This window comes from Dioscorea cayenensis, chromosome 18 (genome assembly GCF_009730915.1).
Source record: "Dioscorea cayenensis subsp. rotundata cultivar TDr96_F1 chromosome 18, TDr96_F1_v2_PseudoChromosome.rev07_lg8_w22 25.fasta, whole genome shotgun sequence".
In the NCBI taxonomy this organism is placed as follows: domain Eukaryota; kingdom Viridiplantae; phylum Streptophyta; class Magnoliopsida; order Dioscoreales; family Dioscoreaceae; genus Dioscorea; species Dioscorea cayenensis.
The window spans coordinates 20,214,657-20,240,320 of NC_052488.1; the positions used below are offsets into that span (position 1 = coordinate 20,214,657).

The following is a 25,664-nucleotide window of genomic DNA, read 5'->3' on the forward strand; positions in this document are numbered from 1 at the left end:
ACCAACTTTGGATCAGATTTACTAGATTTTCATTGGAATACCAAGATTTTTCAAAACGAAAAGTCCGAGGTTTAAGGGAGTGAAGGCCAAATGTCCGAGGTTTCTCCTCATCGTGTCACCTGTTTCGTCTTTAATTTTTTATTTTATTTTATTTTTATTAACTTCATCTTAGTTGAGATTTATTTACTTTATATATATATATATATATAACTATTTCACAAAAAAATTAAAATTCTAAATATTCAGTTTTCAGCAACAAGAACAATAATAACATCATTTGAACAATTCATTATTCATCCAAACAATGGGATGATAATGTAAATATATTATCTCTGCTTAACATCAAATATGCAGCAAATTAAATGGTACTAAATGAGGAGAACACTTCTGCCCAAAAAAAAGGTGCATTTCTCAACCTCCCTTCTTTGAATTATAGACGAAGGAATGAATTATTAGAGCTCGAAGAAAAAAATATCGGTTTAGCGTCGTAAAGTATGCAAAATATATTCAGCATAAAGATCCCTGCAACCATAAAACATCAAAATTTTAATGCATGGAAGTTAATATATTAGTCTAATTCATGATAGACAGAGAGTTGTATAATTTGTATCCAAATTTACTTACATTGAATTCTTAATGACTTCAGTTGCAATAGTTCCAGGTAAGAATTCATCAACAGCGACTTCCTTATTCTCATTCTTTTTTTATCTGTAATAATGTATGTCAAGGATGATCATTCATGAAATAAAGCTAGATAGATTAGTCCATAAACAGGATACAGTCTTCGAAGAATCGGCGTATTTCAGTGAGACGATGAGGAGATAATTCTCTAATATCGTTGTAATGGCGGTATTCAGGATCATCAGCACAAACTGCGATAATTTTGTCGTCTTTTTCGCCCTTTAATGAAGTAATAAGAATTAAATTGGTGTCAGAAATTCATCGATCGAGTTGATTTTATGATGAGCAAAATTAAGTACCTGATCAATCATTGGCATAAGGCCAATTGCTCTAGCTCTCAGAAAACAACCAGGAAGGACTGGTTCCTGCTCAAATATCACTTGCAGTAATTACAAACACATTGAAACATTATAACAATTAACAGTGAAATAATTATTAGTAACTCATACTTGCATGAGAACCAGAACATCCAACGGGTCATTATCATCGCAAAGAGTCCGTGGAATGAAGCCGTAATTATGAGGATAAACAACCGATGAATATAACACCCGATCGACCTGAGAACAAGATGATAACAATCTCGATTAAAAAAGAAATTTAAGTTACATGAATTGTATTAAAGAAGAGTTAGTATAAACTTTACACACCTTAATCAAGCCTGTTTTCTTGTCTAATTCATACTTCACTTTACTTCCCTTAGTTATTTCCACTACCTGAAATTTTTTCGAATTTTTTTTATCTCTGATGTTATAACTATATAAAGTAAAGGTGTAATACAGAGAACTAGTTACCACATTGAAAACAGCAGGAGCTTCAGAGCCTGCAGGAAAACAGACATGATTCAATTGGATGATAATGTGATCAAATTAAATGAATGTGTGTACCTATTTCAAGATCATGCCAGGGATGTGCAGCCACTGATCTTCGAGATAAAGACGACAAAATCCTTTCGTTTAGCCTCGGAACCCGCCGTTTCTCAGCCACTTCATCATGGTTAACTTCACTCATTGTATCTGTTCATCCAACAGAAATACTTCATTGATTTTCTGATTGATAACATTTTAGTAATTCATGACAGTTTGAAGTGCATTTGAATTGTAATTTTTTTTCATTTTTTTCTTCCCTTTATTTTTAGAAATTACATTGATGAAATTGTAAAATGGATTTGAATGAAGGAAAAAGAAAAAAAGTAAAAGGGATATACCTATCCAGGAAGAGAGGGATATAGAGAAGAAGATTGGGAGGATTGGAGAAACTTGATATCCAGGGTTGTTAATGTAGTTCTGGGAGGAGTTCGATTCCCATAATATAAGGGAATGAGAAACGCGTTTCGAAGAAGCGTTTCTCTATGTGATCCTGTAGAACAGGCGGGAGAAACGCACGCTTCAATGGACTTGTTCTTATTTTGCGAGGATGTAGTCTCTTCTTCTTTTCTTCTTCTTTTTTCCCTATATTTAGTAAATATTTATTTATTTTATTTCTGGCTCTTCTTTTGAATTTGTTTGTATTTTTATTTTTTTTTTGAGGTTAACACTTAACAGTGCTTTAATATTGAGAATTGGATTTAATGTAAAAAAACTAGTAGTAAGGACTATCACATATATATATGTGATGATTAGATTGGAGCATGGAGGTATTCATATTATTTGCTCGAATACTAAATAAATAGTAAATATTTTTATTGTTTGCTTGAAGTTATATTATTTTTAGCGTATTTTATTTTAGGAGAAAATTCTCTCTACGTCTAAGGCTTGTTTTTTTCATTGTTTTTCTTGTTGTTTCGACCTCCAATAGACTTATGTTTTGTACTCAGTATTTTGTATTTTTTTTTATATTTTCCTTTTTTTTTCATGATTTTGTACCCTTAAACTATTTATACTATTTAGTTTTTTAATGCATTATTTATCATCAAATAGGAAATTCAATAAGCTTATTGGGCAAATGGGCCTTCTATAACAAACTGTGGGCCAAAGGTCCAAAACAGAAGGCCAACCTTTGATGTCACAATCTCACCATCCATTCCCATCTCACCTTCTGACCATTTAAAAAAAAAAGGGACACATGTAACTTGTAAAATATTTTAATATTATGCAGTAAAAATTCCTTAAAGAATTACATATGAAAATATCTTCTCTTTACGGACCTCCCTCTTTTGTCCAAACAAACAGCAAGACAGCAGGACAATATCACGTGTTAACACAAAATAAAAGAATTCAAATTATTTACTGCATAAAAAATATATATATATATACAGTAAAAAAGTGCTTCTTGCCAGAGTCGCAGTTAACAGTTAACACAACAAACTCCCTTATAAATGCAAACGATTCACAACACAATAACAATAACAATAACAATATATTAAAGATAATGATTTCATTACTTAGAAATTTGGAAAACAAATATAACAACAAAACTATAACAAGAAGCAAAGCAAAGCTGATCACAAATGACACTCTGAAAAGCTTTTCTCCCCAAAAAGCTCTCCACTTAAATCAAAAGCAGTGCCTTCAAATTAATCAGACACTTGAACCTTAAATTCTATATACCAATTGGCGGGTGGTAACACTTTCCACCTCTTCCAAACTTACTATTAGTTCTAACAAGAGATAAACACAAGAGAAACAGAGAACCAGAAGCAGAGCACCACTCTTTTCTTCCCTTCTCTTGTCTTCTCTTCTTCTCATCTCCTATTAATTAAATCCAAATAAACACACACAATAACCATATATATATATATATATATATATATGTATGAATGATGGGAGAGTATAAATTAGTGGAATTGGGAACCAGAGAAGGTTTGGCCAAAGGACCAAGAAGAAGGAGCAACATTGTAGGACACCACTGAACGGCCATCACTAGTAGTGACCTTAAAAGAGAGTGCTTGGCCATTAAGATAGTTGTTACTCTGCCAGTTTTGGCCCCAGTTTCTGGACATTGCTTGCCAACCAGTCCTTGACCCTTTGATTGCCACTGCATGCACATCACCAGCTCCTCCAACATTTGTTATCAACACCAAGTTGAAGTATGAGTGTCCATTGATTGTAAACCTTATCCCTCCTCTTTTCCTGCATGGCACTCTACAAACACAACACAACAACAACAGAATTACTATAATATTTTCTCTCTTTTGATATGTGCTAGTCTATTTTAACTAGTTGTTTACCTTCGGTAAGCGACTGGAACAATACCGGCACGGTATTGAGCGATGTGTTGAAAAACCGGCTCGGAAAGATCGAAATGGTGCATGGGAGGATTGCACCAACCACCAGCATTGTTAGGTAGACCAGGATTGGGTGGGCAGAAGTTTGTTGCAGTGACAACAATGGCTCCTGGCAAACACCATTTAGCATCATTAACACACACAATCTCAAAACAAGCACCACAACTCAAGCCATTGTTGAAGAGTGCTGTGCTTAATGCTGCAGTGTTTGTTCCATATCCTTGGCTATATAAATTACCATACCCACAAGCTCCACCTGTTCAAAGACAAAGAAGATTTTAGTTAATGATAATGAAACCAAATTGAATGATGAATGATCAAAACATTGAAAAGAAGGAAGAGATGGGAGATAAGTAAGTACCCATTGTGCCAGATGCATCACCACCACCATAAAAGGTGGCATGAGCATTGATCCATCCACCACCACCAGCACCACGGCCAAGTGCAGGGGAGAACAATGTGAGGAAAAAAGCAAAGAGAAGAGAAAGAAAAGCCATTTGGGGATTTGTGGGGAAAGAAAATAGGAAGAATGAGATGAAGGAACAAGTGTAAAGATAGGAGCCAATATATAGAAGTTTCTTTACTTGTTTGTTTGTTTGTTAGTTTGTTATTTTTGTTACTTTACCACACCCACCATCACCACCACCTTTGGTTGATGGTTTAAAAAGCAATGGGAGGATAAATTACAGTTTGCTGTTGCTGTCATTGTTTTAAAATAGAATCTTGCTTTGTGTAATATAGATTATTAGATGTAAACCAAATATGTTTTTCTTATTTTCAAAAGCTCTATAATTGGAGTGGCCGAAGTTTATTTCTGAAAGTTCAGTAAAATCACTATAACTGGTCCATCTTCTATCCCGTTTATTTTTTTACTTTGATCACTTATCAATTTATTATTAAAAAAAAAAATTCTATAATCATATCTTTGACGTAACATATATTATGTTATATCTCTTTCGTAATTTTAAACATTAAATGTGTTTATCATAGTATCGATCTATGATTAGATGCAAATCAAATATATTTTATATCAGAAAGTTTCTTTGTTATTTCACAGAGCTTTTTGATAGAGAGAATATGAAGAATTGGGGGTGGTGGTGGTGGTAAAGAATGAATGAGTGTGAAATGGAATCCAGCTTTGTGAGATGTTTGGAAGTATTCTTTTTGAGAGTTGAAACAGCTGTTAATGCTCAAACAGATGGGTTTGTGTCCATTGCCTCAACAATTAAAGAGAACCCACAGTACAAAATCAACCACATGCTATTGACTCAAAAAAATAAAAAAAGTTATATATATTTATATGACTTTTAAAGGATAGAGTGTAGATATATATTTTCTCTTTCTCTTTTTAGAAAAAAACTTTTTAACTTTATAAAAAAGTTTATAAAAAAAGTTGTATAGCACTACTGTCTCAATAAATAAATACAATGTGTGTACTCTTTGTCAATCTATGCACATGGCAGACGCATGAAATTTGGAAACATCTCATTTATATTTAAAAATATGTTATTTCTTGACTCAAATAGACTATAGAGTAATGACTCAGCTGTACCCTCAAATCTTCTTTGATGACACCCAAAATCTTCTCAATTATTTATTTATTTATTTATTATTATTATAATTTTGTTATCTTTTGCATATATAAAAAAAAAATTTATATGCCCTGAAAAGAAATATAAGATACTGAGAGTTATAAGGTTATATAACTTTTCTATTTATTTTGTATATTTATAATTCAAACTTAAAAAGCACTTATTTAAACATCCAAACTCTACTGTTTAAATCATTTTTTTTTTGTTTTGCTATAATGAATTGTTTTTAATTAAAATGATAAAAAAAATTATAATAACTGAAATTTTCTGTAGAAATTTTCATTTTTTATGTGGATTGTAATAAACTGAAATCAGAGCGTGTAAAAATTAATTCCACACACATTCTTTACTAGCGAAGACCTTGCTCTTTTGTTTTAAAAAAAAACACTATTTCAAAACCTCAATTAAAAATTTATATTTAATTATAATGCAAATTGCAAGAAAATCAAGACCTGCAATAACAGAAGATTTCTGAGGGAGGTACATAATACCAAAAATTCTTAAATTATTTGATTTCATGCATTGGATTGATTAAAAAAACTGAGACTCTCTGCAATTGAGATCACACAAAGTGAGTGATTTGTACGTCCATGAAAGATTGGAGCATAAAACAACTTTTTTTTTTTTTTTAAAAAAAAAGAACATATTCCTCTTTCCAAATTCTGCAGAAAAAAACAACCAAAAATTGTCAGAAATTCAAAAAATGATATAAAAAGTTAAAAGTTACCACATCATGTTTCTTTATAGCTTTTTAGAAACACAAATGATTAATTAATCTTAACACTGTGTTTGTTTAATGTTTAGATTAAAAAACAAAGGCAAAAATTTGTGAATGAAAAAGAAAGTGGCCCTCTTTATGGGAATTATGATGGACCACCATAACTAACTGAAATCTATTGTGAACTTTGAATAGTTACACTCAAACCGCCACTGTCTTTCACTTTTATGCTTTGTGGTGCCAAGTGCTACAATTCCTTTTGTTCCCCACCTTTCATTTTATTTCTATTTGGATATTTGATATGGGATATTGAATTGTTTTTTTTAAATAAAATCCCATTTTTGGTTTTTTTTTAAAGAATTATTTTTTTATTATTGATTTTTTTTAATGAATGTGATTTTTTGTTTTGAAAATTATGATTTCATTAGAGACTAATTATCAATCAAGTAAATTTTTAATGAGCATGAGCAAAACTACTATGTTTTTATTACTAGCATAATTTTGTTTTTTTTAGTGAGTGTAGTTTATTCATCTTCAAAGAAAAGGAGCTTTATTTTATATTTGAATAAAGATTATATTTGACACAAAATTTATTCATTCACATCACAACAAAACAAATGTTAATTAATATTGATATGTCTTATCAAGTGAGATAATCAAACAAACAAAAAAAAAATTAATTAAAAAATTTTCTTGTTGTTTGTTTACTTCATAACAGTGTCTCAGATATTTATTCAATTAAATAACACATAATTATTATCTATACTAATAAGATAACTAATAAAGATGCAGAACAAGGAGAACAATTTAAAATGGTTATTTCATTGAGAGACAAAACAATGGGGTCCAATGAACAGTGACACAGTTTATAGAAAATGAAAGATGTTTAATTGTTTATCTTGATAAGGGAAAAGTGGGCACAAATGTATCTTTTGAGTGGATTTGGTGGGTCTTCATTGCATGTGTGTTTTTTAGACCCAACTGCCACCAAATCATTTTCAATTCCAATAACTAACCATTTGATTTTGTGTTCATGAGCTTAGATTCAAAACCATTCCCATCTTTCCCATTTGTTCATCTTATTATTATTATTATTATTATTATTATTATTATTATTATTATTATTATTATTATTTTTTTTTTTATTTTTCATGCACTAATGTGCACCAACCAAGGGTGTGGGAACCATTAGAGAATAAAGTGCATCATTTCATCATGTATCTCTTTATTTAATTAATTAATTTTTCAAAAGTCTTTTCATTAATTCTCTTTTTAATCTGTTTGTTATGAGAAAAGCTTTTTTAGTTTTGTAAATTTCAATAATATATTGATTGCATTTATATAATATGTTCAAGGACATTATTATTATTTTAGTATTAATATTATATTATATGATGATGGCATGAGAATATAATTGAGCAAATATTGACCAAAATTAGTCACTGTCTGACCTACGAAAAACAAAATTATATTTTTTTAGGAAAAAGTAACCACCGAAAAATGCAAGTGTATGTTCAAGTTGTGAGCCAACAGTGTCCAAATTCTTCAAGATGACTTATCATATCCAAGTCCCATTAAAGTGTTCATTTATTTATTTATTTTTAATTATTGGAATTGCTTAACAATTGGGCAAGAGAGTTGAGTTTATTTTATTTTATTTTTTCATTTTATTTATGATAAATAATAATAATATATATAAATGATCAGTTTTGACTAGTCACACTTGAAACCGCGTGCTTTTTAATAATTACCACCTATAAGTAACTATAGAAAAGTTTGCATTTATACCCCTATAAAAATACATAATTAATTATGAAAATTTAGGTATAATACCCAGATGAGTCCCTCTATTTTTCTCTTTTTTTTGGGTCCCTTTTTTTAAAAATATTCCCAATCCTTATATTTTTGAAAATAGACCTATTTAGTCCCTCTACATTTGAAAATAACCCAATTAGTTTCTGTTTTTCCAAGAGTAGAAGAATTAGTTGAGAAAAGACTAAAAATAGAGAGACTAAATAGGTCTAATTTTAAAAGTAGAGAGACTAGTTTGAAATATTTTTCGAATAGAAAAGACAAAAAACAGAAAGACTAATTAAGGTGTTATATAAAAAATTTAACTTTCTCCTTAAGACCAAAAACCAAAAGTGTTACCTATTAATAGAACAGAATAAAGAAAGATTAGGGACTAAAACTGCCATTTTGATGCCATGATGCACATGTTGGTGAAAGATGAAAAAGAAATACCTTTTTTTTTTTCTTTCTTTTTCTTTTGAAGTAGTAAATAGAGTAAGCATCTTTCTCTTTAATGATCAACAGGGACCCAACCATATCTCACATGCTTTCTCTGCATGGAATGAAATGAAACACAAGCTTCAAGACAACAGTGTGAAAGCTAAGCTAGTGCAGTCCATATAGATTTCAATCTGATAGGCTACCTAACAATCCTATAATATACCAACAACAATCAATGAAATTCACCAAACCAGACAACCATGCATGCATTGCATTGCATGCAATGAGAAACCACACAGAAATGATTTGTTCCTGATTCTATGCATTGGTCTACAAGGGCCAACACAAAGAGTACTAAGGGATCAAGTTCTTCAAACCATAAAAAAGTAAGTAAATTGAAGTTCGTCGGCAGAGATTTAGATTTAAATCAAGAGACTTGAGGAAAATGAAAGGGTCTCCTCACCATAAATGGCTTCAGTTTCAAGTAGGTGAGGTACCAGAGGATACGGAGTTGCTTCCTTGGTTGTGAATTGGTGGGAACATGACAGTAGAAAGGGACCTACAAAGAACGGATGAATCAATGGCATGGCACATGCAGTGGTCTGAGATGGAGATACTTAGCTGTGTTGTGTGGTATTAGCATGCAGTTGTCAAGTCTAAGTCCAGCAGTAACACATGGGTTGAAGATGAACATGGTCCTGCAGGGACAAGGAAAACGATGGCTTTGCCCACAGGTATCTATCTATCTATCAATCTATATATCAAATGCCACTGGAATGCTAAAAAAAGGGGTTAAGGATTTATTACCATCATGTTGATGTTGATGCCAATGTCAATGTTGTTTTGCTGCATTGTTTTCTTTCTAATATGCTGGCTAATCTTGTTCAAACCTGTATAACAACAAGCATGAGATTTCGTATTTGATCAGGTGAATAGACTGCAAATGTATCACAATCAAGAATGTTTGGAGAGGTAGTGTAATGACAAGATTGAAAAGCAAAAATGCAGAAGAATACAAAAAAAAGCACATGCCTTAATTCAAATAGGCTCCATCTGGTGTGTGCTTCTCAGAGGTCATTCTCCTTTCACTGCATTTGTTCAGAACATACAGCATGATCAGTAACATGAAAATTTTGGTGTATATACAAACTGGTAGCTAGTATACAAAGCAGTTGAAACCACAGATCAGATACAAACAACAAGTTCCTTTCAATAGATTAGAGCAAGGATTTCATTTCACCTTCATGTAAAGATTTCCTGCAAAAATAACCAAAGATGACAGAGAGGACTTGACAATGACACTCAGTCTCTCTTAACCTATAGGTCTAAACAGGATTTTCTTTGGAACATGGTTTTCAAGTGCCAGCTAGAATGCATTAGTCAAGTTAACATCACAGACACACACACACACACACTGATACAAAATGACCAACAAAAAGAGAGAGACATGTTTTAGTTTAGCATAAATACATTCATTCTCAAAACATGATATCCATTAGTCACCACATGTGTTAATATCATCAACTATATGGTGTCAAACTTGATACTAACTAAAGCTTCATCATCTTTACAATGCTGGGTTGAACGCAGTTCTCAAGCATCCAATAGCTAACTGATCCCCACAAACCTGACCATCAAACACCAGTGATGAGCTCAACCCACTTCTCTTTTAACTTTCATATCAGTTCTTGCCAGAACCACCCTCCAACAAAACCTGCCTCTTCACTAGATTTTGATCAAGCAAAAGAGCATTACTCCTCTTTGGTATTTGTACAGCCCCCATTACACAATCTCCGACTTTCCTACAAGTCCATCCTCTTGAAGATCCTCCCTCTCCTTGATGCTTCAAGGTTGGAGCTTCATTTTTAAACTTGCAAGATGGCCATTGCTCCATAACATTTTCTTCTTGCTTCTCACATTGAGGGCAAGGAGGATCATGTTTTTTATTTTTTGGGGTAGTGCGTTCTAAACATTCTACGTGATACACATGACGGCATGATAGAACAGCGGCAACAGGCATATCCCCACTCCCAACAATTCGGCGGGAACCCCATGGTGATCTTTGTGAAAGGAATCTCTCACAAAGGCTACACTTGGAGCCTCCGTGCAGATTTTTATAGGGATGGCTGGAAGATCGTAGCCCTACTGGTTCAGAAAAATTAGTGTGGTCAACACTGCTAGCACTTATCCATTGCCCAGTTCCTGCTTCAGAGCTAACACCCAACTCCAACCACCAAGGAGACTGGAGCTCTGTGAGTGGTCGATTAGAATTCAAATTAGAATGAGGACTACTTTTGGAGGTTTGGCCCGTTTGGGCAGCTTCTTTAGCTGCTGCAATGCCAACCTGAAATGTAACTGGATGAACAGGCTTTGACATGAAAGAACGGCTTGAGGAGCTGCGCCGAGGTTTAGTTGTAGGTTCAAATTCACTGCCATCTGAATGAGAGGAAGTGGAACCAATGGTTTGTGATAATCTTGAAGCTCCCTACAAGGTAAACTCGGGTAAGCAAAGAGTCAAACATGGGACAGGTTGCAGATACTAGGGCTTTGAAGAATTTGAATTTACCTCTTGCAATCTTGAGCAGGTTAAAGGCCCAGATGATTGCTCTGGCAGCAAAAATAAATAATAAATAAATTATATTAAATAAAGAAGCAAGTTTTAGACGAAGAAATAAAATCTCAACAAGCAACTACCTTCCAAGCAGCTCAAGTTCATGCATGAATGTATATAGTTAATACACATAACAAATGCTTTTGTGTAGAGTTGTAAGAATAACGATGTTATAATTACATAAAATGTGTAGACCCAACCAGGGGAAACATTATGGTAGATCATTTAGACAAGCTCACAGGTCCTCAACAAAGTAATAAAAGGTAGAATGGCGCATGCAATCACCCTGTTTGAAACTTCTAATTTACTCGGCCACTAAAATTCACTCTTCTTTTCAAAATAAGCGGTACTCTTTTCTGCTAATGCTCACATTCTTTCACACGTACTGTGAGATGCAGCTAAAATCTAAAAGATTGAAGCGGATTATCATGACAGAGTGAATATTGTAGTAACTTCATAAGGCGTGATGGTTACAGAAAGCATTCTGAAAACCAAATTCAAAAGCTCAAACTGGATAGTAATGTAATAATGTTCTAGTAAGGCATGGTCAAGTATGTAAAAATATGATACCGAAGACAGAAAACTTAATAAAACTAATTAGCCCAAGGTTTTCACAAAGGAAAATTTCAAAAGTGAGACGTGATACCATCCTAGCAAATAACCTAAGCATTGAACAACCTCCCTCCTTCTAGAGAAAACAGGTAACAATTTCTATTAAGGTGCATACTGATTCGACTGCAGCCTTGCAGTTAATACAAAGGCTAGAGTGCACTAATAGTGATGCAGCATATGGTTATCAACAGCTAACAAAGTAAATATGAGCCATGATAAGACAGTTAACGAAGCTCTTAGTAAACCCTGCAAAAATGTTTTACCTTCAGCTGCTATCTACCAGAATACAATTAGTGGTACTAACAAATACAGTTCTCAATTTGATAGTCTCGCAAAAAGTTGAACATATATCCACACCCAATTAATAAAATTTTAAGATGTTTGGGCAGTTTTTGATAGCAAAACATCATAAACAACAAAAGACTGTATAAATGCTTCTATTGGCAAAAATAATAAATGCTTCCATTCCAAGATACCGTTCAAAAGTATTCCAAAACCATAAAGCATATATCTTTCCACTGAAAAATAGAACAATGCTTTTTCATGACTAAATGGCACACAAGAAAGATGAGAATTGCATTTTCTATGCTTTGGGGCATCTAATGCACGCAATTAGTTTGACATCCCAACATATGTTTCCTTTAGAAAACCTCAAGCTTGCAAGCAGATCATCAACAAATATAGCACGGATTCTAAAATAAACTAACAAGTTCGCTAGTTTAATTCCAGAATGAGAAACCAAAAGCAAGACCAGAAGCATCCCACTTCTATGATCTGAGAATGGTCCATCACAGTCACACATTTGGACACAAATAACTTACAATTTGAAAAGTTCTCTACTTCTTCACACTAAATACAGGTCATATTAACACTTAACCAAAAACCACAAATAACAATTGACTAATAAAGGCCATGACAGTGACATACCTTCTGCAGAATGTTCATCAATCACTAGATACTGAAAACTATCAGAAGGGCTGCTAACATATTCACCATCAGACAGCGAGTGACGCTGGCTATGGACAACTTGTTCTCCTCTCGCCCAGCTCCTGCTCTCGTAGCCATACGAAGACAATGAAGAAGGCCCAGCATTGGACCCCAAAGACAAGACTTCGGTTTGAGACCGAAGGTTCCGACTCCATGAATGTGGAGGCGAGAAGCTAGTGTTGGTCTGCCACAAGAGCTCATTACCTCCGGCCAGAGACCAGTCCCTGGTTGCAGGGCTGGACACATGAGGCCTTGCAGCCACACAACAAAGAGACCCCGTCTTTGCTATTTCCACAGAACGAAACCCAGAAAGCAGGAGCAGCAACCCAACAATGAAAAGTTAGGGATTTGAACGAAAATTTAAGGGATGAGGATGAGCAATTGAGCATGAGAGAAGCCCTAGAAACGCGAGAAACCTCGATAGAAGAGATCTCTCGTCTAAATTTTTGCACTACTAGTGTTTAATGCTGTCTGTCTTTGAAGAATATCATTTTTTTTATTTTTTATTTTTTATTTTTTTTTGCTGCCTGACTGAATAAAGTATTCCATTTATTTACTATATATATATATTAATCAGAAATGAGAGAATCTTGGCGGGTAAAACAATGATGTTCTTGCTATAATGTCTTGAAACAGATAATTAGGTTAATTTAAAAAGGAGACACTTATAATTTATATATATATATATATCATACAGGAAGGAGTGACTGGTACCTGAGCCCCAAGCAAGCATACGTAGTTGAAAGGCGCTTGCTTGAATGAAAAAGGCAAAAGAAAAAAAACACATTATCATCAACCAACATAGATTTCTGTTTCAGCTTTTGCTTGATAGTTGATATAGACACAAAATTAAACTTTTTACTGGTTTTCTTAAGCAAGATAACTGTTTGATGGAATACACCTGAAAATGAATTGCCTAGTACATTGGAAAATTAGAAAAGCATAGGCTTTCTTGACAAAAACTGCTTCAGCTTGAAACCACTGGGGCTCTGCTAATGGGCTAGAAAACATAACAGCCGAATGAGATCAGGTATTTGACAGATTCAATGTCAAGAAAGCATAACAGACACGCCAACAGGAAATGCAGACTGGAGATAATAGAATCAAATGCTCCTGTCCGCGCCAAGGGATGAGAAAAATAAAAGGTCTGTCGGTACTTATCTCTTAATAATACGGAGGCTGGGCGGCACCTGTTCCACTGCTATGTTGGCCAGTTGGTTGCATACCGTACTGAGATATCAACTGAGAAGCCGTAGGTGATGCGGCTGCTACCGTAGGGATCGCTCCTGCACCAGGATATGGAGGCACGGATGGCGCAGATGTCTGACCAGGGTATGTGACGGGAGCTGAGACATATGAATGACTGCTTGGATCCCAACCTGGAATTTGGCTACTAGTAGCTGGTGCTTGCGGACCAGCAAACATTTGAGAACTACCCTGCCATCCAGTGCCAACTGTTGGAACTCCGGGGGCTTGTGGAACCGCAAGGATGCCTGCATCTTGTACTGTGTAGTCTCTGCTTTTATCGCTATGTGCCTGAAGTAAAAACATTAGTATACCAAGTTAAGACAGAATTATCTGAAATCCAGCTTAGGAATGAACTGTCTCAAGTTAGGGATTTTACATTGGCATACATGACAAATATCTTTTATCATGAGTTGGAAATGTTCCCTCTAAAGCTGCCCCAAATTATGCTTTTGTTTTAATTACTTTTATGATAACTAGAAAACTCATATTTGTACCTTAACATTGAGATCAGTATGACGAGAGTATGACAGATGAAGCTTACAGTAGCCACCATCATAGATGCAATGTCCCTCTAATGAATCTTTAGCAATTGCTGCTGTGGCCACATCTGGAAGGAAAAGAAATTTAGAAATTAGCAAAGAAGTTAAAGAGTCCCAAATGACTGAATAAACCAGATACACATGAAATATTTGTTAATGTGAAAATCTGAAACAATGAGGCATACAGTGGAAATGCACACAGGTGATCATATTTTCATGAAATTAAATGAAGGGGGCAACAGTGCTAACACACAAATCAAATAAAAAAAAAAGAAAGACAGAATATCAAAATTCTGCAAAAGGAAGATCACCCTCATCATAGATGAACCAAACAGATGAATTTAAATAATCATTATTAAATGCCTTTACCAGGATACTGAATCAAAGCTTGCATTCCGCCGTTCTTCTCAAATATTGCAATTTTCTGGACAGTGCCAAATGCCGAAAAAACCTGCAAATAAAACATCAAGGTCAAAGCACGTGTCTACTTAGAATCAAGAAAGAAGATAGGAATGCAGTGCCCTACAGTGTGAAGAACATCAACTGTCACAGCATATTGCATGTTTTCAATGGAGGCAAGAAGCACATTACTCTCGGGCTCTTTTTTCTTTCCATCAGGACCTAATGTGGGCTGAAGAAAAAGGGTTGACAACAACATTTACGATAAATTAAAAAAAATAAATGATGACACCATTTTTTAGGAAGCCAACCTGCAGAGTACCATCAATTGCAGAAGGGTTCACAGGAAGATAAGGGTTAGTGTAATCCCTGCAAAAAAAAAGGAGAGTGTTTCACATATCACAGTTATATATGCATTTAGTTACACAAAATAACAAAATTAAGTTAGACCAATATACTGTCTAAGTAGACGAATGGATTCAAGGGAAAAAAAACATGAAAATGCAAAGAGCAAAATAAGTAATTTGATATCATGCCCGCACAAACCACAAATTTGATAGAATTTATTAAGGAGCACATGGCACGCAATCACATTGTCAATCATTTCCATGTAACGTATTTAAAAATACAGTTTCCTTAAATGCTATTCATCAGACAAATATCTACGGAGGTCAAGAAGCAATGTTAAGTACAGAAAAATATATGACTCTAAAAGATAGTTGCGATCCATGTGCACAAACCTGCTGCGATGTGATTGAAACTTGATATTCAAGTCGGTATGAGCAGAAAATGAGATACGCAACAGACAAGAAGTTACATGCTCTGGCAGAAGGTACCTAGAAAACAAAAGTTTGATTAAAGAATTTAGAAAAGAGAAACACTCACAAGTCCCAAGTCTTATGAAAAAAAGGAATAGGACCTTGGAATACTTCTTCCATCCAAAGCATTTCTTGCTTCAGAGGCAGTTCCTGAATCACTGAACTGTATCAATGCCTGGAGAATTTCGACAGCTTGATCAGTACATATTATGAGCTAAAACAAGAAACAAACGGGGTGAAAACAACCTGAAAACCAGCAGCCTTTTCAAATGTTGCAATTTTGTGAACAAACCCGAAAGCAGAGAACACCTGAGAAATATAAAGGGCAATATGATGATAAATGAAGATGACAACATTTGAAAGTGTTCATCATAGTATTCACAGTAATAGGTTATAAAGAGTCAAAGACAACTGCAATTCATATCAATTCAAGGGTGGAAAGGCACCTGTAAATAAGAGCATGACAATTCATCAAACTCCAGTTCCATCACAAATAGTGCAATACAAACATACAAGAGTAGGATGTATGGGACCTATGGGCACACTGCCTCCAAAAAATCAAATGAAAAGATGGTAAATAGCTGGGAGATACGTACAAGGTAGACATTGAAAAGCTAAATGAAAGACTGTGCTTACACCTAAATGCATTAAGATGTAAAAAAGTCACTAGCGTTTTATGAGCTATAAGATCTTGACAAGTTATCACGAAGCATGATTATATCTGACAAGGAAATGCATAAAAACAACTGTAGCAAAGAGAGCATTTAAAAGAGCTACAAGAACCCTAAAGATTAGAAGTAAACCTTGATGCAGCTTCAAATACACAGGTTGATTGTGTCCCACAACTTAAATTAGGCATGATGGTCAGGAACAAAATGAAACTACAATCAGTGAAGATTAAGTTGCATAGGCTCACAAGGAACAATCAAAAGAAAGAGATAGCAAAATACACATATATCCCTCAATGCAGGACGCTGATAACGAGAATTTCTCCATGTTAGAATGGCCCTGTGATCCATGCAGAGTACATCATTAAAACAAATCATCAAGCTAGATCTGCTTCTGCTATATAGATTGTTTTGACACACACTGTCCCTTACTGTTATCAACAATATCAAAAACCAAAGGAATGCTAAAGCTTGAAAATCATAAAGGATAAAGACTCAATTGGCTGACTTGAAGAATGAGGACTCACCAAATGGATAACATCAATGCTGACATCACCAGCTTCAACACCTTCAATAGTAACAAGCAAGACATTACCAACAACATCACCAGAACTCTTGTTGTTGACAATTTCTTGCCTATTGGAATACTGAATATAAACAGTTTTTCCGCGCACTTGGGCAGGTTCGGATGAGGAAGCATAATATGACACCATTGAAATTGCCTGATTTAGATCAGCCTGGGAAAATAAAAATTTCAGCTTTCTATAAATAAAGGCAGCTAACTATAAGATCCTTTAAGAAACAACCTAACTTCAAAGCAATACCAAGACATAAATCAAAACCACATAAAGAAATCCCTAGAACAAAAAATGTCAAAACCACATAAAGAAATCCCTAGAACAAAAAATGGTGAAGTAACAAAAATTAAGAACAAGTAAATAAATTAGTCGTAGCCAAGCCAAAAAAACAAAAAAACAAAAACAAAAACAAAAACCAAAAAAACAAAGTGATTAGCAACAATAGTTAGAGTAACCCTAATTTCCTGGGCCAAAAGAAACTACTAATTTATATCTATCATCATGATGTCAATCAACCAAAATGCTAAAAGGATGCAACAAAACATATAAAAACACTGGAAACCAACCTAGACAGGCTAAAAAATATTGACCTTTTCAGCCAAATTCTGTTTTTTTTTCATTACATCGGCGAAATCCAAGAAACAAATAATTTAAAGATCAAAGGAGATTCTAAGACCACATTTTCATATCAAATCTAATTCAAGAACGGATGGTGAAAACGCAAAGAATTTAAGGAAAGAAACTAACAAATTCTACAAAGGCCTGGTTGCGGTTGGCTCCAACGTTGCACTTGGTGTTGACGATCTTGCCAAAGGGTTTGCAGAGCTCGACGAGCTCCTCCTCAGCGCACTCCCATGGAAGGTTCCTCAGGTGAAGAACCTTCGACGGAGTCTGCGTGTACCTGAACTGCTGCTGTCCCGCCCCCGCCGACGACATCACCGAGGGTCGACGACCACGATCGATTCAAACCCTAAACCAATCAATCACGGGATCAAAGAAATTCTTCGAAGAGAACGAATCGAATCGATTGGGTGTTTCTAGGGTTAGGTTGATCGTCGAGAGGATTTGGGGGCTTTTTCACTCACAAGAGAAGGAGATTCGAACAGAAAAGCGGCAATCCTGGCCGTCGGATATTTATATCATCATCAACACGTGCACATTACTTGCCTCGAGATAAGAGTTTCATCATCGGTTTTTTAAGAATTTTTAGTGGCCATTTGGTTTTTTATTGTTAGTTTGCGACGGTAATCGGAAAGATTATCATATTTGTACAAATGTAGACGGTGGTAATATTAATGAAAATCTATAATTATTAATTTTAGAATATTATCAAAGAATTTAATAATCCTATTATCACAAAAATAAATTGCTATGTTATTGCTAAATAAGTAGTAATCTATAATTTTTTTTTTTTTATAATAGTACTTTTTTAAAAAATAATTTTTAAATACTACATACTTTATCAACCAATAAAAAAAATAATTTTAGATGATATTGTTTTGGGAATATCTTCAATTTCAAAAATTTAATTATTTTTGGAAAATTTTATTTTATCTTAATTTTTCATTTACTCAAAATTTTAGATATTTTGAGAAAAAATGTGCAAAAATTAATCTTTGATGTTATAATTTAATTATTTTGATTATAAATTTTATTTCCTTTAAATTTAAACTTCTCATAATTGTATATACAATGATATTTTGGGAAATTTAGAATATTGCCAAGTTGATTACTATGTAATATGAGATTAATTTTTAGGCCCTGTTTGGATGCAAAATAAAAAAAAATATGGCATAATTTTATTATGTAGGAAGTGCAAGTGATTATTACAGAAATTATGGCATATTTTATTCCTGCAGAATGGGTGTTTGGGTAACAAAATAAAAAAATATTACAAAAATTATTACATATTTTTTTTCTTACGAAATGAGTATTTGTTTTGCAAAATAAATAATTATTACATAATAAAAATAACCGTTGGTAATTAAAATTTGAAAATGATATTGGTCGAGAGAATGTCCAGCAACTTCCACAAATGTAGAACATCACACATCCATTCTTACAGGTGCTGCATATGTACAAAAAATTCTTCAAGGTCATGAGGAACGTTGCAAAAGAGAATTTCGTATGGAGCCTCATATATTTCAAGCACTGGTTGATCGTTTAAGAGAAAAATCTCTCCTCTGCAACTAAAACGGACAATAGTCGAAGAGCAACTAGCAATGTTTATGTACTCTTTCTCATAATGCTAGTAACCGTGATGTGCAAGAGCGATTTCAACATTCGCAGAAACGGTTAATCGATATTTTAGTAAAGTACTTAAAGCTGTTAATCGACTTGCTCGTGATTACATAGAACCTCCATCGACAATGACATCACCGGTTATTCAGAATACCCGAAAATTTTTCCCATATTTCAAGGTAGGCAAAGCTATATAATATGATTTGTAAATGTTTATATGTTTGTTTATTTTTTAGGATTGTGTTGGTGCTATTGATGGAACACATATTCCTATCACGATTTTTTTGGATAAACAAGATCCTTAAGGAAACAGGAAGCAAACGCTATCGCAGAATGTTATGGTTGAGTGTGATTTTGATCTTCGTTTTGTATATGTACGACCTGGTTGGGAAGGTTCTGTTTCTGATGCTAGGATTCTCCAATGTTCGATTGAACAAGGTTTTGAAGTCCCAAGGGGTAAATATTATCTTGTAGATGCAAGATATGCTAATACCCCAAATTTTATTGCTCCATATAGAAGTGTCCGTTACCATTTGCAGGAGCAAGGTCGAGCGCAATCTAGACCGAGCAATTATAAAGAATTGTTTTAATTTGTGACATGCATCATTAAGGAACCATGTTGAACTCATCATCGGCGTTTTGAAGATGAGATTTCCGATACTTAAAGTAGCAACTTTTCACCCAATCGACTCTCAAACTGATATAGTAGTTGCTGCTTATATGTTGCATAACTTCATCCGCATACATAACGGTGCAGATGATGTTGAGGATTTTGATAATGAAATTGAAGAAACTATTGTTCCTAATGGAGATGAGTCATACGGAGAGGATGTTGACACCATGAACTCTGAGCGAAATGCAGGTGCTCGTAAAAGAGATGAAATAGCAATGCAAATGTGAAATGATTATTATAGTTATAGCCGAGCTAGACCATAGGTAATCATAAAATTGTTTCTTAGCCATTGTATTACCGAGACCTTTCGGATGAATGAATATTGGGTCTTGTTAAAAAAACCATTGCCTATGTTGATTTAATGTTAGATAAGAATTTGAAAGTTTGGGAAGCCATTGCCTATCCTGAGTAGTATTATAGAGTATATTACAAGACAAAAGGATACTTTAACAACTAGGAAAAAAAAAGATATTAACAAGTTCATGAAAAAAAATACACATATAAATCAAAACATTCCCACAACAATCATACAAAAAATTATATTTAATATGTTCATGAAAAACAATTACACATAATGAAAAGGTTCCCACAGCAACTATAAACAACAAAAAGATATTTAACAAGTACAAGATTACAAGTTCATAAACAAAGCAAGTTTATGAAAAAAACATTGTGCTTATGAAAACATTCAAGTTCAAGATAATAAGTTCATAATCATCTTTTAGTCAAGTTTGGAGAACATCATTTTGAGCCATGACACTCTATGATCTTCTTGAAGACATAAAAAGAGTTCACGATAACTCTTATCTTTAATGAAAATTTGGGTAGCTTTGAACATTTCTTCTTCTGTGAAAATGTCACTCATTTGGTTGAACACCTTCATGCAATCTTCTATTGTGTGCTTTTCCACTACTTGAGTGCCCTTGAGAACTTCGAGATATTCTTTATTCTTGCGCTCTCGAAATGCAATGTATTTATCCATATTTGTTAGTGCAACCGCACTATTTAATTGGCATGATTTGACATCATGGCAGGATGACGTGGTAACCATGGTGACAAGGCATAATTGATAACATGGCAAGTATGGTGACATGGCAAGGAGACTTGGCTTGCAAGGCAAAACATCTTGAAGATCTTGGTGGAATTATTTTTAGTAAGTCTATAACATGGAGGATATTATCTTGAAGATCTTGGTGGAATTATTCTTGGAAACATGAAGACAAGATCATATCAAGACCATATTTTGGTGATTTGATTGAAGACTAAATATGGTGGAGCTTATTTGAAGAATCCTTGATGATTGAATTGATTGATTGAAGATCTATTATTGGGAAGATTTGAGGACCAAACTTGGGTGAATTGAAGATCAAATTTGGAGAATCTTTGAAGACCAAACATGGAAGATTGAAGACTAAGTTTGGCAAGTTTCATGAAGACGCACAAGGATGTGCGTCCCTTGCGAGGGGACTGCGTGATGAGGAACTGAGGAGGTAGGCTAGTTACCGGCAGTCGGGATCGGGAGATTTGGCTGCATCGACTCGGACTAAGCATGACCGGGAGGTTGATGAGTCTTGAGGTCATCCGCAACGTAACCAGAACTCAGTCAAGTTAGCAGTCATGGCCATGTTGTAACTTATGTTACAACAGGAGTTACAACAACTAATTTCGGAAGGTTTTTAAATTAGTAGCCGCGTAGATTCTAAAAGAGGTATGTGCTATATTTGGGACGTTGAGGCGTCTATATAAGCTACCTTGCTCGTAGATTGTAAGTGTGACTCTTGGGTGACTCTTGGAGGAGAGTGTGTGAGCACCAGACAATCTAGAGAGGGTAGTGATCTTTATTGTTGAGAGTGTGAGTGACAAGTGTTTGTACTCATCTATTTTTATCTCTTTTAGTGGATTGTTTATCTCCGGGCTTGGCCCCCCCAGACATAGGCGAGGTGACGCCGAACTGGGTTACCAATCTTGTGTGTCTCATTCTTGCTTGGTTTGTGTGCGTTTTTTTCTTTTTGAGTGTTTGAGTGTTCACTAAACCACAAACCACATCGCTGGAACTAACAATATTGAATGATGAATCTTGAGGCCTTTTCCCTTTTCGCTCCATTTTTCTTCTCTGACCATCTTGATCACTTATTCCCCGAAGAATTTCATTGCTTGAACTTTGAGTTTGAGGATTCCGTGGTTGAGAACTAGGAGGTTCCACTTGCATGATATCATCATCCTCAGTCTCTTGTGTAGGTGATGGTTGCCTTGAATCGTTTGGAGTAAAAACACTTGGACTTGGGGTGTGCACTGGTGATTGAGAGATATCTTCATAATCTTCTATATCACGAGATCGTTTGCATGCAGCATATCTCCCTACATTTTAAATATATAATATGTTAGTAAAATAAAACTTTATAAAAGTAAAATATTAGAAAATATATGCTTACCCTCATAAACCTCCTGCAATGCCATAAAATATAGAAACGGTCTAGTATGCCACTTCCTTGCATCTTTATTCCTCTGTTTGATGTTTTCCAAATTAGATGGTTGTAATTAATTAAAACATTCATTAATTATGTACATACCTCTAGTAGTGGTGCCCAAACATCATCAGGAGCCGATACAATGTGTCTTTCATAATCCCAGCCAAAGCCACTTAATTCTGTAAACCATTTTAGAAGCTTGTAAATTTTTTCAACTCTTGCTCTAATGCTTTGAATTGGCTTGTGTTGATGCTTGGATTGGAAAACTTAGTTACCATGTCGCGTACTATCTTGTTCCATGCTTCTTTGGCCCATCCACTTTGTGAACGATATGCAGGAGTATTATACTCACCCAATAACGTTACTAGGTGAGCCTTGTGAATTTCAGTCCACTTTGCCCTAGTTTCATGTCTTCCTTCAGTTGCCACACCTTCACTTGCCATAACTGATCTAACACTGTAAAATATATTGGTTAGCAAGTTGCAATTTTATAAAATAATAATAATACTTTAAAATATAGACCATCCGTAAGTTATGAGTTATGTTAAAATTTGTATACCAACCCCTTTTAATTTTGAAAATAAATGAAAACATAAAGAAATTTCTACTTACAAACATATATATTTTATTCTATGACATATGGGATTAAACAGTTTTGAACATTAAAGGGCCATAAAATAATCTTTTTTTAATCTTTACAATAAAGAAAAATTAATTTTACTGTCTCATATCAAAGATACATCAACCTCTGTAAACCTATTCAATCCAAACAAAACTCCATCAACCAGAGCTTTTAATAATAATAATAATAATAATAATAATAATAATAATAATAATAATAATAATCAATGTTGAAAAGAAGAGATATTCAACACCTATAGTATTATCTATTTCGCATCACTCTCAGTTGAAAAAGACCACATTGTCAACCTATAATACAACAAAGGTTGCATTTTTTTTTTAATAAAAACATTAAATGATACTTTGTTCTTTGTTGGAAATCAAGACCCTACTTATAACCATCATGATGATTAAGCTCAAAACAAACAAAAGATTCAACATGGAGCTAAAACATTCCACCTGAAATGCAGTAAAATATAAACATCAAACTATAAACAGAGAGATTGAATTATATTTAGAATTACGCTACACCTATCAAAAACTTTACATCACTTTCAGTTAAAGAGGAGGACATTTCCAATCAACAACAAAACAAAGTCTGCATTTTTTAATATGTTCAGATTAAAATATGGAAACAAGTCAAGGTTCAAGAGATAAAAAAGACTTGAACAACCATCCCAAAGAAAACACAATCAAGTTATTATGATGAGCTTGGAATGTCAGCATAGCAGAGGTGAATGAAAACTATACATTGAACTTCTTGATTTTAGATATAAGTAACTAACCTTTATATGAGTAAAGAGAAAGCAACTTATACCAAAATGATGTATAATTTATTAGACATATGTTGGCAAGATGCAGTTTCCTTACAATAACACTTGTGTAGCTTTCATTTCCATAACCGATGTAAATTTTCAAGTTAATAATTGCAAGACAGGTAAGAGACCATACCATGGTACAGTGTTAAATAGCATGATTTAGGAAGCAAACAGTGAATAACATCAGATAATATGAAACATTTCATCACATTTGTCAAGCAATAATTTAATACAAAATCACTTTGATATATAATCATTTTATGCAAACCAGAATGATTATTATTAAAGATAAGAATCAACAATATTTTTCACATTACTGATATGCAACATATCATCACATTTGTCAAGCAATTATTCAAGACAAACTCACTCTGATATAAAACCATTTCTGCAAACCAGAATGATTATCATAAACATAAGAATCAGCAGTTGGAATTACAAAGGAATTACATGAAAGTTAAAACCAAAATGAGGTGATGCTTGGCAGTTGGGTAAATTATTTTGCTCTAGCTTAAATCAGATAGTTAACAAGTCTTTTCTTTTGTATCAATTTTGGTTGGTCAGTAATTATTTTAAATCCATGTCTGAACATTGAACATATCCTTGGATAAAACTAAAACTAGTGCCAGACTGTAGCAGAATTTGAAGAAAGTGATTTGTTTTGAAAACCCAAAATTGAATTTTCAAAAGAATAGGATAATAGCAAATGATCAGTCATCATGCGACCTGATAAATCAAAATCTCACACCTTTCTTAAATTAAAAACTCAAAATATTAAACCCCTGATAAATCAAAACAATCTGGTGATTCAAAAACCTAAACCAACTAAAACCCAAATGCACAACCTGATCTCATCCAAAAACCTCAAATTCATTATAAATAATCCAAAAAATACAAGAAAAGGCACCAAATTTTGATGATAAAAAAAAAACAAATGACTAATCTTTCCCTACCTCAGATCACAACCACAATCGCCGGCCGACGATTAGAAACCAAACCTTGCTGCTCTGCTGCGTTCTCTCCCAATATGGTCCGGTAAGATCTCGAGGTCGCCTACCAGGCCCTTGTCGCCGATTAATCGTAGACCGACGGTGTGGTCCACGATGCGGTGAAGCGGGGGGATGGTTGAATGCAAGCTTGATGGTGTTGAAGAACACCTGTGTTGAGGGCCTGTTGAGAATGAGAAAACCCCAAAAGAGACAACCACAAATTTCAGCATAACACCAGTCTGGCTGGAATATTTTTTTAAGCTGGAATCCCAACATTATGGCATAATTTTGTATTGTAAATTTGGTACCCAAACATCCATTATGCTATAATATTGTGAAAATATTATATTATGTCATAATATACGGATTTATGGCATAATTCTGGGGTATTCAAACATGGCCTTAGACATATAGCATTTCCGATTTCATTACTATAGTAATCTTATTAGGTGGTAATATATCATTACCACGAACCAAAAGGCCCCTTAAGTGTAGATCGAATTCAATATTTTTCATTTGGGTCTCTTTCAAATACTATTATTGTGGTTCTATTTTTTTTTTAATCAATTTTTATGAGTAAGAATATAAGATAAATTTGGTTTTTTTTTAATGCAAAAAAAGTCACCACACTCACACACACACACACACACACTATTGTCTAACTATTGGGTCGATGGTATTTTGTTTTTAATTTAGTAGAATATTTTTTATATTAATTATTGTCTAAATTAATAATAAAATCACTTGATATTTTCATTCGATAATTATCAAAACTAATCATATTTTTTTTTTTGTCTAAATTTTTACTACTATGAATGCAAAGGTCAAATGGGAAGAGTTGTTTCAATTACTAGAAAAAAAATCTCACTTAGTAAAAGAAAAAATTATCATTCTTCCTATATAAATTATAAAGGTGGTTGTTTACGTAATTTGTTAAAATAAAATTTT

General features: G+C 33.9%; 3 protein-coding genes and 1 pseudogene across 7 annotated transcripts; all 4 read right to left on the reverse strand.

Moving 5' to 3' along the window:
• Window positions 1-479: 479 nt before the first annotated feature.
• On the reverse strand, window positions 480-1,911 carry LOC120282485 (annotated as a pseudogene).
• Window positions 1,912-3,128: 1,217 nt separating this feature from the next.
• Window positions 3,129-4,446, reverse strand: LOC120282637 (expansin-A1). The gene is made up of 3 exons (XM_039289473.1): window positions 4,266-4,446; window positions 3,848-4,160; window positions 3,129-3,761 (listed from the first exon to the last, which is right to left on the reverse strand). Exons 1-3 carry the CDS (start codon window positions 4,399-4,401, stop codon window positions 3,455-3,457), a joined length of 756 nt encoding a protein of 251 aa, XP_039145407.1. The 5' UTR covers window positions 4,402-4,446; the 3' UTR covers window positions 3,129-3,454.
• A 5,450-nt stretch (window positions 4,447-9,896) lies between these two features.
• Window positions 9,897-12,993, reverse strand: LOC120282897 (the record flags this gene model as incomplete). Its single annotated transcript, XM_039289728.1, has 3 exons — window positions 9,897-10,931; window positions 11,013-11,053; window positions 12,597-12,993. Coding segments are annotated over 3 exons (1,242 nt in total), but the record flags the coding sequence as incomplete, so codon positions are not given.
• A 501-nt stretch (window positions 12,994-13,494) lies between these two features.
• Window positions 13,495-17,997, reverse strand: LOC120281946 (polypyrimidine tract-binding protein homolog 1-like). Of its 5 annotated transcripts, XM_039288638.1 has the most exons (12): window positions 16,856-16,987; window positions 16,611-16,668; window positions 16,464-16,505; window positions 16,107-16,204; window positions 15,907-15,969; window positions 15,762-15,835; window positions 15,583-15,678; window positions 15,154-15,211; window positions 14,970-15,074; window positions 14,813-14,894; window positions 14,399-14,511; window positions 13,495-14,192 (listed from the first exon to the last, which is right to left on the reverse strand). In XM_039288638.1, exons 4-12 carry the CDS (start codon window positions 16,146-16,148, stop codon window positions 13,821-13,823), a joined length of 1,005 nt encoding a protein of 334 aa, XP_039144572.1. In that variant the 5' UTR covers window positions 16,149-16,204; window positions 16,464-16,505; window positions 16,611-16,668; window positions 16,856-16,987; the 3' UTR covers window positions 13,495-13,820. The 5 variants fall into 5 exon arrangements, with proteins under 5 accessions (XP_039144572.1, XP_039144571.1, XP_039144570.1 ...); XM_039288637.1 differs by having other exon boundaries at window positions 16,464-16,668; XM_039288636.1 differs by lacking the exons at window positions 16,107-16,204; window positions 16,464-16,505; window positions 16,611-16,668 and adding an exon at window positions 17,654-17,997 and having other exon boundaries at window positions 16,856-17,065.
• Between the last annotated feature and the right edge of the window lie 7,667 nt (window positions 17,998-25,664).